Source organism: Phycodurus eques, chromosome 4 (assembly GCF_024500275.1).
Source record: "Phycodurus eques isolate BA_2022a chromosome 4, UOR_Pequ_1.1, whole genome shotgun sequence".
Lineage (NCBI taxonomy): Eukaryota > Metazoa > Chordata > Actinopteri > Syngnathiformes > Syngnathidae > Phycodurus > Phycodurus eques.
This window is the reverse complement of record NC_084528.1, coordinates 18,121,450-18,142,210: the sequence shown is the minus strand read 5'-3', so window position 1 is coordinate 18,142,210 and position 20,761 is coordinate 18,121,450. Positions and strand designations below refer to the sequence as shown.

Sequence of the window (20,761 nt, the reverse complement as noted above, 5' to 3'; positions counted from 1 at the left end):
ACATATAATGCAAAGTTCTGTCAGAGGTGGGAGTTGAAACTCCTTCTGACAGGGGATTCTGCAAGACGTTCCCAGCAGACCCTCACAATACGTTTGGGCCTGCCACGTCGGACCGGCATCTTCCCCCTCCATCGGAGCCGACTCACCACCAGGTGGTGATCAGTTGACAGCTCCGCCCCTCTCTTCACCCGAGTGTTTAAGACACGCGGCCGCAAGTCCGATGACACGACCACAAAGTCGATCATCGCACTGCGACCTAGGGTGTCCTGGTGCCAAGTGCACGTGTGGACACTGCCGGGGTTTCTGATCGGGTGGGCCGTTCCTCCCAATCACGCCCTTCCAGGTCTCACTGTCATTGCCCACGTGAGACTTTTGCATGCCTATGAACCAAAACGAAAAGGTTCTGACAATTATCATAAAGCGTCCCAGCCCTAGTTACGTTACTTAGCTGTACTGTAAAGTTCACAATCGCAGCATATTTCTTTTTAGTCGTCCCAAACCAGTCTATGAAACTTAATGTTTGACCAGCGAGCTTAACTGTTAAATTAGCTTACCTGTCTTTGTGAGTTTCGTTGTGACGGATGAAGTTCGACGTCGTTGTTGTTGTCTTTAATCCGCGAGTTGCAAACCATGCAGGTTGCCATCCTCTTATTGCAGACTTCATCGACAACATATTTCTTGAATCCAAATTGTATTATCTTTGGAGCTACTTCCATCGTTATTCATGCAGGGGACATTATTGCACACTGGCAAGTGCGCAATAATGCAGACTGTGTTGCCAGGTTGGCGCGAATGACCCCACCCCCCAAAATGTTTACTTGCAAAAAAAGGCAAACTGTCTTATTAAAATGCAGCTATCCAACTCGAAGCAAGATGACATTTCTAGTCATGCAGTTCAAGCCAAAGTCAAGTCTTTCTGAGCTATTTTGCAAGCAAGTCATAAAACCGGCACCTCGAGTCAACTCGAGTCGAGTCATTTCACTTGAATCCCCGCCATCTCTAACTCATCGTGTTTCACTATTCAATAAAAGCTTGTAAAGTGCATCGGCGTCTGTGGCTCTCCTTTCCCACATGCGAGGGGATTGCAGCAAATATACTGTAAAAACCTGAACACAACTCTAGCACTAGAATCCAGGATAGAGGTAATTTATTGCTCCATTGACGGGAGGACAGTTCTCGCTGCTTTGGTGAGCAGACTTCGTGAGTGCTAACCTTGCACTGCGACGCATCCTTCTTGTCCTTCGGTGGCTACAGTTGGCTAATGCAACTGCTCTCACACATTTTTTTTCTCTTTTTCTTACTCTCGCTTTGCGTTTATGGCCGTGTAAAGTGGACTGTAAATATCGACAGGCAGACGGCGACAGAGGTACTCGGCGACCTTGTCAGAGAAAGAGAGAGAGTTCTCGCCTTCTCCCAAGGCAACCAAGTGTGCTTTGATGCACTGTGGCAGGCAACACACTGTCTCCCCAGCGACACACACACAAACATGCTGAGACAACACACCACACAGAGTGTTTCTGTCCCATTACCACCACGCGGCTTTTAAAAAAAAATGTCACAACTTTGCCGTTCACCCACGCATCCCCGTAACGCAGGCAGGCCCGGCCGGGCACAGCAATGTGGTTGGCCGAATGAATGGAAAGCTCAAATGCTTGTAATCACAGCTGATAAGGAATTACTGGGGTGACTGAGCTCACACATTCATACACAAACACACACACACTTTAAATGAGTCTGGACACGTGCTGCTGTTTGAGGCGAATCATTTTTGGGGGGTTTATTTTGCATTGAATCATAATGACATAAAGAGTTTGTTTGGATAATAATAACATTCAGTGGAACCCCACAAGTTGAACACCCGTTAAGTGCTACAATTGGTACAGCAGCCCGGCCAGCGTAAGCCCCAGTCCCCAAATTTTATCTTGCTCTTCCGCCTTCTCTCCATGACGTGCGCGCATACACACCTGACAACGAGGCACTCTAGAGCGGCCACGCCGGCCCTCAGCCCCGGTCCATATGCTGGCTGTCAAGTCGAACTTAAAAAAGAAAACAATCTCTCCCTCCTCACTCTTCTTTCTCTGCATGACATGCGCACACTCACTGACAACTACGAGGCACTCTAGTGGCCACGCCAGCAGACTATCTGAAGATGTCTTTTTGTATCTAGCCATAGCTAGCTAGTTAACTACATGTCGCAGTTGCGCCGGATAACCACTGATGGAAACGAAAGCGCTCAGGTTTTTACATCGTGGGGGAGGGGCAACTCATGCCAGACTCCAAAGTGCATCACTGGATGCTATTTTAGCTACACACAAAAATCTGCAAAATGCAATGGTGAAAAACATCCATCCATCGGGCGAGAGGCGGGGTACACCCTGAACTGGTCGCCAGCCAATCGCGGGGCGCATATAAACAAACAACCATCCGCGCACACATTCACACCTGGGGCAATTTAGAGTCTTCAATCAACCCACCACGTATGTTTTTGGGCTATGGGAGGAAACCGGAGTACCCGGAGAAAACCCACGCAGGCACAGGGAGAACATGCAAACTCCTCACAGGCAGGGCTGGGATTTGAACCCCAGTCCTCAGAACTGTGAGGCAGATGTGCTAACCAGTCGTCCACCGTGCCACCTGGTGGAAAAACAGTTTAACACTATAGTGCCACAATTGAGTACTACATAGTGCACTCAGCATTTACCTTCAAACATATAATGTATTTAGAAACAAATCTGGATTCACTTTACAGGGTATTTAAGTCTGTGTGTTTGGGGGGCTTTCTGCAAGATGGCATTGTCTTACAAATCTTTCATGTCCTTGAGAGAGCTCATTTTATCTCACAAGATCAATTTAGTCAGCATCAACAGATTAACATTTTTTTTAGTCTTTTCTTTGGATTTTTGTGGCTTTTCAACAAGATGGACCACTGGCATAGACTTGTCGTGATACCTTACTGTATCTCACTAGTGTTCAATTTAGCCAGCGTCAAACACTGGCTTAAACGATGTCCTGAGACCTCAGTGTACCTCACTTGATGTCTTTTTAGCAAGCATAAATGATTAACTCTGTGTGTTTTGCTTTTTGTTTGGCTTTTGTGGCTTTCTCTGGCAACAGTTCCTACCAAAAAAAAGACCACTGTCATAGAAAACTTTGAGACTTCAGCGTAACTCATGTGGTTCAATTTTTTTTTATTTATTTTTTTTGTACTTAAGTTTCATCAAAAAAATAGACCACCCTGTTTTTTGCGTCTTTTTCACCTTTTTGTACAGGGCTAACTTACAGTACACAAAAGAAAATGTTGTGTTGCAGTTTAACGACCAACATGCATGGCGTCAGCCTACTTTATCGGAGTATGCTTTGAGATACGAATGACCCGACTTCGTTTTTGTAGATACGAGCTGTCATTCAGCTGATTTATTATTATTTTTGTTTTATTTTTTGACTTGCTAAAAGAAAAATTGAGATACAGCCGCTGTATGGTGGCACTGACTCAATTCACTTCACAACAAAGTTCTTCTTTAGCTTACCTGCGACACTTTCAACTAAGACGAGAAGCAGACTCGCATTCAAAGCAGTCCGACTTCATCAGTGTGCCTATACTTTTGTCAAAGTAACAATGTAAAAACAAAGTGAGGCGAGTGAGGCTATCTGCACTGCAGCACATGAATTGATTGTGAATAATTTGTAGTCACGTGTGCTGTTGTCGATGCAGTAGCTCGTGTATGTCCTCCGCTTGCTTTTTTAAAATTGTTCTATATGCTCAACACACTGTGCTGCTTTTTTATGCGGCTCATTATTCCGCATTCTTCGCGGTGCGGCGTACAGGAGGCCTCGGCATCAATTGATTTGCAAAGGGTTGTGCCCAGTTAACCTCCCAATCCAAAGGCTAGGTTTTCTTTTCGTGTGCAATGAGATTACACACGCTGTTCTTTGACTTAATCTCCTTCAGAGGCCATCAATTTATTCTGTCCTAATCTCATCTCATCTCCAGGCACTGTGCTGGTCGCGTGCACGCCTGTCTCTCAATGTGGAGGGAGGAAGAAGAAAAAAGATCCTACATACATGAATTTAGGCTGAATTAGTCGGAGGATATTGATTTTAAAAGACGAGAATTGAAATGTGTTTCTTAAATTAGACGAAAATGGCAAAGCTACAGCAAAACAGACACATTTATTCCTACCGACAAAAAGTCCCAATGGAAATCCAATTTTTGATCCCACGTTGACCTCAACATCAACAAATACAATCCTTTAAGATAAAAGCTTTCAACATTGTACTTGTATATATGTCCACCAGATGGCGCTACTTTCCCCCATTCAACGCATGTAGCAACATTTCAAACCTTTTACTGTTTTCCGAACTTGTCTCGCTACTGAACATGATAAGTGTGCGTTGCTATTGATATTGGCTTTATTTTTCAATCAGATGGTGCTAGTTTTCCACCATTCAAAAGCATGCAGTAACCTTTCATGCCGTTTACTGTTTTCTGCACATTCGTCTTGCTACTGATTGAGCTGTGTCCATCGCTATTAATGCTGGATAATGGAGTGTATCCATCCATCAATTTCCTACACCGCTTATCCTCAGGGTCGCAGGTATGCTGTCAAAACCAAATGTCTGTCTCTGTCATGTCCAACTTCTCTTCAACTTCCAAGTCCACTCACTAATCAGTAACAGTGGTGCCTTGAGATACGAGTTCATTCGGTCTGAGGCCATGCTCGTAACTCAGTCATATCTCAAATCGTTCAATATCCCCATTGAAATGACTTGGAATGCCATTAATCCGTTCCAGTCTCCTCGCAAAATACAACAAAAATGTTTGTAATGTGTTTTCAATACGAAAAATAGAACTCTTTAATATTGTTCCCGAATACGTACAGTAATGACATAATTAAATGGAATGTAAAGAAATTAAACTGTTTTTGCCACCTTTTTTGATTCCCTGAACATTGTGCTGCTCCTGGTGTGAGCTTCTGGTGAGGAGGTCACAATTGCTCAGTAAGTCGCGGTAATATTGGTCATTCATCGCAGAGGATAAAGAATAAATGTCTGCGAGTATTGTTATATTATCTGTCTAAATGTATTGATCCACTGTTTGTGTCCAAATAGCCCTTGTATAAACTGCTATAACACCACCACGTAGATGCTATTCGTGAGCTTGTCTATGGCAGGTACCATTAAGTGTTAGCCTTACGCTAGCGGGCTTCAAGGCAAAGTTATTTGGATGTTTTGAATACACATGTAATTCTCTTTGTTTTATGTTTAATTTGACAGTAAACCTTAACCGGAAGTGGCAATAAACAACTTGAAGCCTCTTTTTTGAGAAATTGTTCACAAACTTACAAACTGCTGCCTGTTGTGAAGTGAGTTGAGCGACTGCCACTGCGCCTGTATCTCAAATTTTTACTAGCAAATCTGAGCCAGAAAAAATGGTCCTAACAATGGCTCGTATCTCGAAAAGAAGCGTAAAAGATGTCACTCGTATCTCAAGGCACCACTGTACAGCATTTAAAACCCCGGAGTACACCGTTGTCACCAGATGGTGCTACTTTCCATAGTCAAAGCATGAAGCAACATCTCACACCTTGTACCATATTCTGCACAGGTGTCTCGCTACTGAAATAAAAAGATTGATGTTTGATAATGGTGTGTATGCATTTAAAAAAAAGTCTTTCATGTCCAGCATCCCAGGTCTTTCCTCTTTGATGTTCACACACTAATTTAATTTGATATGTATATTTCAGGGTGAAATACTTTTAAAAGATGAACTGTTTTTTTGCCGCAGTTTTGGAAGATAACAGTTATCATCTTGAGGGGTATTTAAATGACTTAAGGGTTAGAAACAAAAAGATAGAACTCAGTCATGTCTCTTTGAGAAAAGTTTGCTTGGATGTACATTTCTGAAGAAAAAGGAGGAGGTTTTTGAAAGAGAATATGAAATCATGCAAATGTTTGCTTCGTCTTGCACATTAATGGTGTTGGTGATGATCAAACGCAGCTGGTCTATATAATTAAACAGACGCTCATCGTGTTATTGACTAGCACGCTGCGTGGAGGAAGACTCATGGAAGGGATTTACACGAGGCCGAACAATCCTACAGTGTCACCGCCACATGGCCGCATCGGCTTGGCCTCGTCCGGCCCGATCCCATAGGTCACCAGAGGCTTTTGGGGATGTTTTTTTTTGCCCGACTGTCTCTTTTAAAAAGTCAAGCCAACCCATTAGGAATTGATCTTGGCTACAGTGGGATTGTTTTTTTTCCCCCATCAAGCACCTAATCCCTTCAGCCAAAAGCAGCCACATTATCTAGCTGGAAGTTTTCTGCGATGGATGTGCAGTGAGTGTGGAAGGAATGACAATTTTAGAGCGCTAACTTTTTTGTATATGTGGAGGAGGTCGGGCAGGGTAATAAAAACAGGCTTATCTCCATTCGTTAGGCACTGCAGATAAGAGATACACGGAGAGACTGCACAGATTTGTGCCGTTGTATTAACCCGCCGAACAAGCGGAATCCCAAATTACAGCGGGATGATGACGGGACGGTCGGGGGATAACGAAAGTCCGTCCTGTACAGGCTAGCTGGGCGTGTTTACCGTAATCCTGCTGAGTAGTCATGGGAAGTGAGGGTTTGAGCAGGAATGGCAGATCTTTGTCTTGCCACTTCCTGATTTTCCTGCCTTGGGGTGTGTGAGCAGTCAAAGCAAGCGCACAAGCAACTGTGAGGGGGGAGAAATCCCTCTGTGCTTATCTGGAGCCAGCCTCTTAATCACGGTCTTCATCTGGCTTGCCTCTGCATCACCCTCCACTCGCCCAAACACACGTCATTCTCCAGAACTCCACTTTCCAGACCCCCCGACGGCTCTGCTTGACTCGTCTATCAATGACTACCTCTCAGGCTGAGTGTTCCATCCTCGCTCCAACTTTGAGGTCATCCAACAAATCTGTCCACTCTCATACTGTCGTTTATGAATAGAGTGCAAGTAAAGTACAAAATAATATAGAAATAATGTTAACGCTCATGGAAAAAGCCAGACTCATCTCATAGTAATCCATATCTCATTTTACCAGCAACTCTAAATTGCTTGTAGGTGTGAATGTCCCCTGCAATTGGCCGGCGACTTGTTAAGATGGGATAGGCTCAGTTACCCCCGCGACCCAAGTGAGGATAAACGCTATGGAAAATGGATAGATTTCACCAGCGATCTTCAGAGATCGAGTCTGTGTAGGATTTTAGTCATCCAGGTCACGGTGAGCCACAAATGTTGAATTGAAGGCAACTGGACATCTTTCCTCAGACAATAAATTGGTTAATTTGTCAATTGTTTGCTTGGTTTGAGGTTTGATCAATCAGTCAATTTGATTTTCAGTTGGTTGTTTTGTTGGCTAGTTGGTCAACTGGCTGATCATTCATTCAGTTAATTATCTGGTCGACCCGTTGCTCAAGTGGCTGTTTTTTCATCCGGTCAGTTCGTTTGTCAATCGGTCAGTTGGTTGATCCATCACTCGGTTCTTCATTTGGTGTGTCGTTGGTTAGTTGGATGGGCAATCGGTTAGTTGGCTAGTTGGTATTTTTGTTGGTTGGTCAGTTAACTATTTACAATATGCCGCTAGGCATGGTGGGAAATCCAGCTGCCAGCTAGTTTGTGCTACCAAAGGTACACAGCACTCAAGCCGCACGTAGACGAAGCCATGGAATGATCGCGGGTAGCCTTTCGTTTGGCAAGGCACCTATTGCACCAGGATCTGTAGTTTGTGTGTCATCAACGCTTCACTTGGTGCCATTAAAAACGTTATTGTGGCGTAGAGAATCAGAGAAGGAGGTGGTTCCCAGAATGCTTTGCTGTAGTTAAAATTATCACGTTTGTCAGTGTCGTGCCTTTTTATTGTATTAATTTGTACAGGCATGGTGTAATAGTGACAGTGTTGTTGTTTCTAGTCATGTGCAGTTTATTGCTGCTTTTGTTAGAGGTAAATCTGGCACCCTGAGTTCAAATGTTAGTGCTAATGACACTGGTCCCCTGCAGCATTATGCTACCTCGTGTACATGTTTAAAACATAAAGAAAGTGTTACAAATATGCTTGCTTTGTGAGCTAGTTCTACCGTATTTATCAAATGGTTCTGCAGACCAGATATAATTTGCGTGCAAGGGCAGATTTAGCTTGTGGGCAGGAAGTTTAAATTATATAGGTTGGTTGCGTGCTTGCTCAGTTGGTTTGTCAGAAGGTCAATCATGTTGTTGGTTTGACATCTCGTCAGTTGTTTTCTGGGTTTATACATTGCTTGTTGGTTAGGTGCTGTGTCATACAGTCAGTCAGTTGGTTTGTATTATAGATTTACTGTGAAACCAGTTATTGGATCGAGAGATCCTGAGAGAGAGAGAAAAATGAACATGACCTCATCGAATGCTGGAGGTTATAAAAGTTTAAGTATTCCTTGACATCAATGCATCAAATAGCCTGGCACCATTTTCAACTTGCTCAAGTGGATCTGCTATCATTTCTGACACTTGCAGCTAAGCATCCAGGCTCATCTCCGCCTCCTCTACTTCTTCCCAACATCACTCCCATCAGAATCAGAATCATCTGATTCATCACCACCACCACCACCTCCTCTGGGCCCCATGAGAAAGCGCTGGTGTATGTTTGAGTGACGGGTCAGGGCGTAGAGGACGGATAGGAAGGTATACATGTGTAACTAACAGGCCGCTCCTCACATTGATCCGCCCAAAGGAGCATCAGTGACCTTTTCACTTCCACAAACACCACTTGATTCAGTCAGAGTGCTGCTGCCTTCTCCTTCTTCGCTGGGATGCACTTCATTTTCTTTCTACCCATTAAATATGCATATGCGCATGCATGTTGGGAGGGTGAGTTGGGTTTTTTGTTTGCCGGGGCAGGAACAATAGAGTGTCAAAGGGCTCTCGTCTGAGCTGCGTGTTTGTGTAAATATGTCAGAGCCAGTGGCCATGATCCAATACAACACAGGAGCTCCCTATTATGCAGTGGCAGCTGGTGGAGTTTTCTCCAGGGGATATGGACACACGGACACACACACACATATATATATATATATATTCACTATATATATATATAGTGAAGCGAGATATATATATATATATATATATATATATATATGTGTGTGTATATATATATATATATATATATATATATATATATATATATATATATATATATGTGTGTGTATATATATATATATATATATATGTGTGTGTATATATATATATATATATATATATATATATATATATATAGTGAATATATATATATATTCACTATATATATATATAGTGAAGCGAGAGACACGGAAGGAATACTGGAACACAAGAGGATAAGTACAAGTCCGGCTAGCCAGGTAATCAACTTACAAACACGAGTAGGTTTGAGAGTCGGCCTGTGTACCACAAACAAGTGCGAATACTCTACCGCTGAGTCCCTGGATCAGACAGACTTATGTGCAGGCAGTGATGAGTGCTGATTGAGAACAGGTGCACGGGCGAGTAGGTGATTGCTGAAGAGAGAGAGGGCAAGGCGAGGCACAAAGCTCCACCCAAGCGCCAAAAGGAAACTAACTGCATGGCACAGATCATGATATACAAACAGAAGAAAATGAATTAGAAATATATATGTCCTGTATATTCAATTGAATTGAATACACTACAAACACAAGATATTGAATGTTTAAAAGTGATACATTTTGGAGTTTAAAAAAAAATCTATTATTATTATTTATTTTTTTTTGTTGTTGCAAATATTCACTCATTTTGAATTTGATGTCTGCAGCATTTTCCAAAAAGCTGAGACAGGGGCATGTTTACCAATGGGTTACCATCACATTAATAATAATGTGATGGTAACTTAATAAGCGTTTGGATTGAGGATACAAATTGTTGAAGCTTTGTGGGGTGGAATTCTTTCCCATTCTTTGTTTTATGTACAACTTCAGTTGTTGAACAGTCCGGGGTCTCCGTTGTCTTGTTTTACTCTTCATAATGTGCCACACATTTTCAATGAGCCAATCTAGTACTCTAACTCTTTTACTATGTGACACGTGCAGAATGTGGCTTGGCATTGTCTTGCTGAAATAAGCAGGGACATCCCTGAAAAGACGTTGCTTGGATGGCAGCAAATGTTGCTCCAAAACCTGTATGTACCGCTCAGCATTCATGTTGCCTCCACAGATGTGAAAGTTACCCATGCCATGAGAACTCACACACCCTCATAGCATCACAGATGCTGACTTTTGAACTTTGCACTGATAACAATCTGGATGGTCCTTTTCCTCTTTGGCCCAGAGCACACGACATGCATGATTTTGAAATGTGGACTCGTCAGATTACAGCACACTTTTACACTTTCCAAGTCAGATGAGCTCAGGCCCAGAGAAGCCAGTGGTATTTGTAGGTGTTGTTTATCCACAGTATATGGCTTTCACTTTGCATAGTAGAGTTTTAACTTGTATTTGTAGATGAAGCGACAAATTGTGTTAATTGACTGTGGTTTTCTGAAATGTTCCTGAGCCCACGTGGAAGTATCCTTTATGCTGGTTTTTAATGCAGTGCCGCCTGAAGGATCAAAGGTCACAGGCATCCATTGTTGGTTTTTAGCCTTGCCGCTTACGTGCATAGATTTCTCCAGATTCACGGAATCTTTTAATGATATCATGGACCATAGATAATGAAATCACTAAGTTCCTTGCAATTGTACGTTAGACTATTAGCGATGCATGATAACTATTGGTACCGATATTGGGGGGGAAAAAAAGGCAAAACACACGATAGGTCCGATATAAAAATTTTCAAACTGAACCGATAACAAGAGCCAGCTCATGCAGCAAGGTGCTGGTCGGCAGCAGCTGCTTATGACCGTCATGGATATTTTTACCAAAATTCTTCCCCTATGACTCCAAAAATAGTTAATATCCACAATAAATTAGCATATGCTCGCCGGCACTTGCTGAAATCACGACCATCCAGTGACTATGAGTTCCTAACTACGACACTCCCGAGTATTTACATATCTTCGGAGCGCAGTGGTCTGCAAGCCCCCCTGGCCTACGAAGTAGCTGTCTTAGCCTAGTAAACCAACAGAGCAGCAAGCGGAGGTGGGGTAATTGGAGTCGTAATTTACAGCTAAGCTAAAAAGCTAGCCCCAACAGAATGCTGCGTCCATTCATCTTCCTCTCAAACGTTTGCTGACTGGACAATAAATTAGATCGACAAATGGAATTTATTAATCAAAAAACACAATGCCCACGCGCATCCACTAATGATGTCCATCGGGCGGCAAAAAATGTGGCAAAAACTCTTTTCTTTACGTTCTAGTTAATTTGATCATTACTCTCTTTCTTACAGTACAATATTACAGAGTGCTATTTTTATTAATAAAAAAAACACTACATAAAAGTGTTTTTTTTTTTTGGGGGGGGGGGGGCCTTGCATGGATTGATGGCATTTCTATTCATTCCATTGGGGAAACACACAAATTTGTAATTTGTGTGTTTTGAATTGCGACCGTTGTCACGGAACAAATTCAACTCTTATCACAAGGCACAACTATAATTATAATAATTTGCATTTAATAAGTGTTGACAAAAAAACCCCAAAAAATTCAAACCCACTCCGCGGTCTTGTCACAACGTCTTCCAAGCCGCCGAAGTTTTCTACTATTTCGTGGCAGAATTCTGAATAGCGGAATGCAGATTGTGATATTTTGTGATGGAAAAATCGAGATTTATAGTCATGAATTCATTTTGGCTCGGTCGGTAGCATCTCCTAGCATTTACAGATACATTATTCCATAAAGTATTTCTGAGGGAAATTGCATTTTCTAGTTATCGTGCAGTGAAGTTGCGCGTGTGTGTGTGTGTGGGTGGGTGGGTGGGTGTGGGTGTGAGAGAGAGAGAGAGAGAGAGAGAGAGAGATCAGGTAACCGATGTAGTGTATGTGTGCCAGTGCATTGCGTGGTTATTCCATTATGGAATAGAGTGGGGGGCGCGCTCGGGTCACGTTGACGTGCTGCACCTGCATGCTTTAAATTGGCCTCCCTCTCCTGGGTCCCGTTCCCCTCCCTCCAGGATTCCCTGGCAGAGGTTCTCAAAGAGGCGGGAGTGTGTCGGCCTCCTTCCCGCTGAGTCACAATGGCCACTGGGGGCCATATAATGATGCCTGTTGAGATAAAGGGGCGGCCGCGAAATGGGACCTTTTTTGCAGTGGGTTCAAAATGGAGGACGACGGGTGTCCTGATGACAAAGACAATTCTTGCAATGAGGAGCGGTCACACTGACATAACAAACACTGCACACTGAGGCGAAGTGCGCGTTTGGGGTGTGTTTGAGGAGGCACAGCGCCACCATGTGGATGACGGTTGTCATTACAGATGATTACGTCAGGGGACGTGAAAGCTCGCATGCAAATTGTTGAGGGCGAAAAAAATATCTTTACTTTATATAAATGATACTTTCCCAATAGGACTTTTGCCTTTAGAAGGGAAAAAAAAACTTAATTTAAAGCAGCGAGTGAGAGCAAATTAGGATAGATTATATTTTTTAAATGTAATATTTGATCTTCATCATTTTCATTTTGTATACCAACACAAGTGATGATCTGATGCGGTATTATTAGGTTTCAAAATTCCATACTACCGTAATAAAAATAAAGAAAATTCAACACATAAATGTAAATTGCCATTTTCGTAATACACTTTATTTTGTCTTTAGTGGTTTTGTTTTTAGTATTAGATAGATTGTTGTTGTTTTTGGGATGTGGGAGGAAACCGGAGAGCCCGGAGAAAACCCACGCAGGCACGGGGAGAAAATGCAAACGCCACACAGGCGGAGCCGGGATTTGAACCCCGGTCCCCCGAACTGTGAGGCGGGTGTGCTAACCAGTCCCCCACCGTGCCGGCGCATAACAACGTATGAAGTTTAAAAAAAAAAAAAAAAAAAAAAAAACATAACGTATGAAGTTTAAAATGATTGTTTCATTATTTTTGTCATTTCATTTTCACAAATGATCGTCAGATCCGTAGTAATACATATTTATAATTAGCTTATCTACTTGTTCAGTTACTTATTTTTCATATCTTGTTATTTTTAATTAATCAAATGGTTATACCAGCAAATATTTTTGTACATATTGTTGTTAGACAGATTGTTGTAAAATAAATAGTGTACGTCATCATCAGCTTCAGTTCACCCACCACAACCCGATGAGGAGAAAGAATAAACGATGGATGTGTATTATTTTATATATTACAATAGTTAGTTTACCACCTCCTTGAGCTGTCACCTTATCGTGGTGGAGGAGTTTGTGTGTCCCAATGATCCTAGGAGCTAAGTTGTCTGGGGCTTTATGCCCCTGGCAGGGTCACCCATGGCAAACAGGTCCTTGGTGAGGGATCAGACAAAGCACAGCTCCAAAGACCCTTATGATGACAAACAATTCAGGAAGACGTTTTCCCTTGCCCGGACGCGGGTCGCCGGGGCCCCCCTCTGGAGCAGGAGGAGCAGTGTGGTTTTCGTCCTGGCCATGGAACAGTGGACCAGCGCTACACCCTCGGCAGGGTCCTTGAGGGTGCATGGGAGTTCGCCCAACCAGTCTACATGTGTTTTGTGGACTTGGAGAAGGCGTTCGACCGTGTCCCTCGGGGAGTCCCTGATACGTGCTGTTCGGTCCCCGTATGACCGGTGTCAGAGTTTGGTCCGCATTGCCGGCAGTAAGTCGGACTCGTTTCCGGTGAGGGTTGGACTCCGCCAAGGCTGCCCTTTGTCACCGATTCTGTTCATAACTTTTATGGACAGAATTTCTAGGCGCAGCTGAGACGTAGAGGGGGTCCGGTTTGGTGGCCTCAGAATTGCATCTCTGCTTTTTGCAGATGTGGTTCTGTTCGCTTCATCAATCCGTGATCTCCAATTCTCACTGGAGCGGTTCGCAGCCGAGTCCGAAGCGGCTGGGATGAGAATCAGCACCTCCAAATCTGAGACCGTGGTCCTCAGTCGGAAAAGGGTGGCGTGCCGTCTCCGGGTCGGGGATGAGATCCTGCCCTAAGTGGGGGACTTCAAGTATCTCGGGGTCTTGTTCACGAGTGAGGGAAGAATGGAACGGGAGATCGACAGGCGGATCGGTGCAGCGTCTGCAGTATCGGTCCGTTCTGGTAAAGAAGGAGCTAAGCCAAAAGGCGAAGCTCTCGACAGTGAAGACTAATAGAAGAGAATAAGCCTTTATTTGTCTCACAATGAGGACTTTTATGATATGATACGATGGTATGAGGACATCATGTGATGTTGTTTTTCCCCAGAAAGTTATGTAAATATATTTTGCATGACAGTAAATGAGATCATGCAAAATGTGTTCTACTCATACTTATTGAGGTCCATAAATATATGTTAAGAGCACAGCATGCGAAGACACTTTTGAATGTGCGACACAGGAAACACGCTTTTAGTAGATGATGTGTATTGTTTGAAGAGAAATGTAATTAGACGGGCACAAAAACACTAAATCATGACCTGTCCAATTAGCTGGAACACAATTTGTTCTCAATCAAGTCATCTTCACATCTTCTCTGCCCTTTAACCACCTCATTAGCATAATCCTCCTGGGAAGACTACAGTATAATGACATCACTATATTGCTATATACTGGGCATGTCTGTATGAGTGAGAACACTTGTATGTGTGTGTCATGATGTCGTAGTTTTTGATTATTATAAATTGTGTTTTCTTTATGACAAGTGTCTTCGGACAAAAGTTAAATACATGTAGAGTATATCATGTATTTATACAAATATGACATAGGTAAACATGAACAAAGCCTAAACATGGGTTATTGTCATCTTTGGTGGCTCTGTGGTGACATCTTGTTATATTGGTGTTATGTCACGGTCCCCGTCGCCATTCACCCGAGCGAGGAGGAAGCGAATCCTCTGAATTTTAGCCTCTCAAAGGTGAACAGATTTCGATAGTCCTCCATGACAGCAGACTTATTATATTTGCGTTTAATCAAAAGAACACATTTACAAACCTCTGCTTTTACTTTGGAACACAATCAACATTTTTGCCTATTTTCTGACATGCTACGGACCAAACCATTAACTGAATCATCATCAATTTATGTTTGCATTTTCTGCACTTTTTCAATTTTAAAATAATGTCCTGTGTGTTTTTTTTTAATGGAGGGAAGAAAATTCAAAAATGTTTTTCTTTTAATCAGATTCAACAATTAAAAAAAAAAGTGAATTGATTATTAGAATAGTTGCACCCCTACATTTGAGTTTTCAGCATTGCATGTGAGCAGAGCTTGGTAGAGAAGTTTGAGGACTTGGTGACACTAAACGTTTTGACTAGTTGAGTTTCAAAATTCAGCCCCCGAATACGGTTTGACTTTGTAACATGGAATTTGCCAGACATGTCTATCATGGGTAGACGCACAAAAAAAGATGACTGGAAAGGCAGTCAGTCGACGGCTAAAAAGTACATCCATTCTTTTCCCATTCCTCAGGCACGCGTCTTCCCGAGAAAGGCGCCACCACAGGCAGCATCATCGGCGCCATCATCGGCGTCATCCTCATCGTGGCCATCATCGGCACGGCCGTCGCCATGTACCGCAAACATCGCGCCAACAAGCTCAACGGAGAGTGAGTGCTTTGCGTAGTACGTCACGTAGGCGACCTTGTGTTTTGGGGACTCGCTTAGAAAACGTGGTGTTGTTTTCCAGAGGCCCCCCCAAGCACAAGCCCCCGCCGCCCAAGAAGAACAACACTGCCGTGAAGCCGGTGAGTCTCTGGCAGGAACTAGTTGAATTGTGTCTTGAGGGATTACAATCAGTGTAATACATTCAAATTTAATGAAACGAAACTTAGATGGAGGAACATTGTTTACAAAATGTTTGTGTGTGGTGTGCGGCAGGTGACCAATCACGCCCCCGCGGCCGAAGAACGCCTCATCGATAGCCAGTACTACAGAACCCAGGATGCAGAGCCAGTCACAGTGAGAATAACACTCTAATAAATCGAATACAGGACTTGTAGAACTACAGGGGAGAAATGTTACCAAGGATCCCTTCATAATCCGAACACCGTTTGAAGAAAAAAAAAAAAAAGTAGTCATTTTACATTAGGGGTTGAACGATTAAAGATTTAGTGTTTCACCTCGTGGGCCAATTGGCAATTTTCAAAAGTTGGACTTTGTAAATAGCAATTAGGTTTTTAAAGTAACATGGGTGACTAATGTTTCAATTAACGTGTTTTAGAGGTGCACCAAATAATTGATTATCAAATTAACCGACAAGTAATTTTGATAATCGATTAATTGTTTAGAGACCTTGTTTAACTTAAAATTGTCTAAATCCGCGGAATCACTGAACAACCATTCACATTAACACAAGAGGAGAGTTTAGTCTTCAATGAAATGAACCAAACATGCATGTTTTGAATGTGGGAGGAAGCCCGAGTACCCGGGGAAAACCCACTCAAGCATGTGGAGAACACACAAACCCCACACAGGAAGGCCATAGCTGAGATTCGAACCCAGAACTTAAAAACTGTGAGACAGATGTGCAAACTGTTCCACTGCTTAATTACATTCTTTTTTTTTTTTTTTTTTTTTTTAATCAAGTCTCCAACTTGTTCTTGTTCCATAATGACAGCTTTACCTCCCCCTTGCAGGACCTGGATGCTTATGATGACGACGGTGACAACAACGGCGGCGAGGGGCCACGGGTGCACTACTACGCCGCCGCTCCCTCCGGGTGGGACGACCCCGGCAACAACGAAGCGCCGCCGTTCTACGAGCACAGCAGGAACAAGTCCCATGAGAATGGTCAGGGTACCCACGTCGGCCGCGGGGACAGCTTTGTGTCTCCCGCCATGTTCGTGTAAACGGACATGCTCCACTGTACAGAAGTGTGTGTGTGTATGTGTGTGCGTGTGTGTGTGCGCGCGCGTGTGCCGTGAATTGAGAATGTGAAATTTGCCAGCTTTTTCTGTCAATTTTACCACTTTGAGCCAGCAAAAGTACAAAATCTTCATTTTTCGGGGGTGCGTTCGAGGATATTTTAACTGTACATGTCGTAAATAACTTGTTACATCGTATTGAATGAAACTAATTTAGTTTACCATTTTATTTCACAATGGTATCTGTTACTTTTTTTTCTAGGACATAACTATTTTGTTTTAGTATCATGATGACATGGATTACACGGTAATTCTGGATTACCAAATTAAATCTGATACAATTTGTGCTTCTGCAGTGAAGGATTAATTTTTCTGGAAGTCAGAGCCTGCTACTGCACTCATTAAACAGGTCAATTATTCAAAGGATTTTTTTCCTTCTATCTCGAGTGCTTTTGTGCCAATGTTGATCATGTTGTGAAATCGTATTTTTTAAGAAAAAAATGACTATTGATTGCTACTCATTCAGTTTTTGTTGATTCAATAAATAGTTTTGAAAAGTTTGCCATGCTTTTTTTGTGCAGAAATATTCTTTCACCCTGATGGATTTATAATGAAAGATAAAGACGTGAACAATTTCAACTTGTAAATTTAGAGGTTTCACAAATGTCATTTACAATTGACGAATGACAGTCATAATATGCAAAATACCAAATTTATTTAATAGAATAGTAAATATAACATTCTGTATTAATGGAAATTTACCAGTGCATGCTGCTGTGTGTGTGCAGATAATGATGTGTTGATGAAGCAGCATGTGGCTAGTTACCCAAGGTTATTTTTTACGACCTGTTCCTCTGCATTCTGCATTTCCTTCTTGGAAATGCTTTGCCACTTCTTAACTTACTGCCTGTTTGTAGCTCTTGCTGCTACGTGCTCTGTGGGGTTGATATCAGGGGACTGAGATGGCCATTGAAGATTCCTTTAGTTTGGCTTCAAAAAGTCTTGAGTTACTCTCTGCAGTATGTTTAATGTCAAAATTCATGTTTGTAGTCTTGTTTGTGCCTTTTTGCTGCCTCCGTGTGCTGCATACTCTATTGGGTTAATATCAGTTGAGCCATTGCCGAATATTGAACATTTTATGAACTGTGATTTCTATCACATTTTCCAAATATCGTTGATACTCTGCATGAAATGACTATAATTCCTAAATATTAAATGCCATATTTTTTAAAGCTGAAAGTATTAACTTCAATTATACGTTGGTTGGTGTATTTCAAATCTGTCGTGGTGGTTTGTAAAGGCTAAATCACTAAGAGGCTTGTCATGGTCCAAATCCTTTTGGACCTAGCTGTAATTCCAGCATTTCTCCAGCCGATGGCAGTATGGATTTAAAACTAAGGCGGTTTTGGAGCTTTGTTTTAGGAAGAAAACCTAACACTGAACAAATAATGTTCCGCGTTTTCAATATTTATGAACAGTGCCACTTTGAAATGTGAGTTAAGACATCAAACACAAAAGGACAGCAGATGTCTTTCCTTTTCTATCATGGGCTCTCTGCTCAAAAGCTGAAAATGGTTGCTGTCCAATGAAAAGCACCTAAATCTCGTCTGACTCATCTATTTCTATCTTAAGCTGCACATCCTCCAGTGACATGAAAAAACTGCCAATTTTAGACCATCGTGATTCATTTTCTGCCTGGAGACTGAGTGCGCCAAATAGGCTTATCTTGCAAAGGCTCTTGGTCACGTGTACCTACGGGGAAAAAAATAAAAGGACAAAAGATCGATGTTTAGTAGTTCTCTCAGTATAGTAGTGATACATGAGCATCCGATATTAATATTGCTGAGCCCAGTCCAATGGAATTAAAGTTCGGTATTGAATTTCAAAGTCTGCGCTTCTTCAGTTAGGGGCGCGGCTAAATTAGCGACATCAAGGTCGAGAGTCAGGTTGGCCGCTTGGTTCAAGCGTGAGCGTCTGGGTGTGAGTTGTGGCCTACGGCAGCTCCTTGCGAGTGTTCTTGGTGAAAGTGCATTGGCGACTGCGGCGCTCCTTCCTCACATGCAAGGGCATTACAGTACAGCACAGGGAGAACACACAGGGGAGGCTGGGATTTGAACGCCGGTCCTCAGAACTGTGAGGCAGATGTGCTCACCAGTCGTCCGCCGGTCACAACACGCAGCAGCAAAAAAAAATGTAATTAAAAAAATCGACCCAGTGACGGCTCGTATCAATCATTATTATCTCTGGGAATCAGTTTCCCCGGTCAATATAAAATGCAAGAGGCACCATCAATCCTGAGACGCATGAAAATATCTCGAGAAGCCATGTCGGAAAGCAAAAAGGACATTGGACATTTTGCATTGAAGTGGCAATTTTTTTCAATTCATTTCACATGTTAGGGGTGGGGAAAAATATCGATATAAGGATGTATAATAATTTTTTCTCACAGTTAATATGTGATGAAGCAACATTTGGTATAGATCAGATACCAAAGTAACTACAGGGCCAGTATCGCAAATATCGATATAAATAACAATGCAGATACTGATACTTTTTTCATAGCTAAGGTACATGCATCATCAAAATGCTTAATCCGAATGAATTTTCATTGCCTTGAAGTATTTAGATTTTTTTTCTTTTTCTTCCTCTTTGTAATATTAATGAGTTAAAACATATATGGACAGTTTATAGGTGAATGTAAAATACAACTACAGTAATCCCCCGCTACTTTAGCAGGATAGGGACCGAACGCCACTGCACACCCGGCATAAGCGCAACCCAATTCTGCATTTGGCGAAACAGGTCTAACCACTTCCGCGGGTGAATGGCGAAGGAAACCGGCTCGAAGCAACCGTAAGAACTTTAGACTGCTTGCAGCCGTATGTTTTGCGTTTCTCCAGAAAAATCCAGGCAATTACATTGCGCAGCATGATAAGATTAACTGACTGTGAATCGCGAGGCAGGTAACCAGCGAAGGCCGAGAATAAACGTCGGCTCGCTTCTGCGCTTCTAAGCCGGTTAAAAATAGAGGCAGAAGAGAAGAAGGCGAGGATTGAGAGAACCCGGCTGAACACGGGGGAGGGTGGAAAGACTTCCTGGAAAGAAGGTGGTCGGAGAATTAGTGGGTGAACTCCACCAGTGCGAATGGACAAACAAAGAAACAACAATGTGGAAGCACACCTGATGGAACCATCATCATGTGTATGACCATGATGAGCATGTTTGGCTGCGTGCTGCTAGCGTGGTTGGTGAGTACGCACACGTGTACACGTTTATAAGTGCAGGCCTACTTGAGCGTGATAAAGCCTGGGACCCTGCCAATGACCTTGGACATCTATTTTAAGAGCTACAAAGTTGTCATTGGTTAAGTAGCAGTTTTATCAGAACCTAGTGGAATGTTTAAGGGCGACTACTCAATATGGCCTTGCTATGTCAGATACAGTGGTACGTTGATTTACGAGTATAAGTCATTCCACGACCGAGCTCGAAACTCACTTTACTTGTACCTCAAATTGTGAGTGAGATGCACAGATGTCGTGAGGTCCGCTGCAGCCATCTAGCGGCAAAAAAGAATAATAATAATCGACAGAGCAACAGATCGTTACTCGGCGAAGTTGTAAGTCGGTGCACTCGAAAGTCAAAGAAACTCTGCAACAGATTAGAAGTGAGAGAAATTGATTAAAAGTTACTCAGAGATAGCAAAAAAAAAAACAACTGGTATGGTCAGGGAAGGGAACCTGCTCTGGGTGTAACGTGAAAAAGTAGCGTACCACAAGCTGGCCCCGAGCTTACTGGCGGTTATAGCCGCTTTTAACTTAGCTGCAACAACTTCCTGCTGAAACAAAAGTA

At 42.6% G+C, this 20,761-nt stretch overlaps 1 protein-coding gene across 1 annotated transcript in view; it reads left to right on the top strand.

Moving 5' to 3' along the window:
• si:ch73-22o12.1 (nectin-2) overlaps nucleotides 1-17,438 on the top strand; it is a 151,981-nt gene extending 134,543 nt beyond the window's left edge. The window contains exons 7-10 of the mRNA XM_061675635.1: nucleotides 15,520-15,655; nucleotides 15,736-15,793; nucleotides 15,927-16,007; nucleotides 16,685-17,438. Coding sequence (XP_061531619.1) covers nucleotides 15,520-15,655; nucleotides 15,736-15,793; nucleotides 15,927-16,007; nucleotides 16,685-16,897 — 488 coding nt within the window. The 3' untranslated portion in view covers nucleotides 16,898-17,438. The remainder of the gene's footprint in view (nucleotides 1-15,519; nucleotides 15,656-15,735; nucleotides 15,794-15,926; nucleotides 16,008-16,684) is intronic.
• Nucleotides 17,439-20,761: the final 3,323 nt, after the last annotated feature.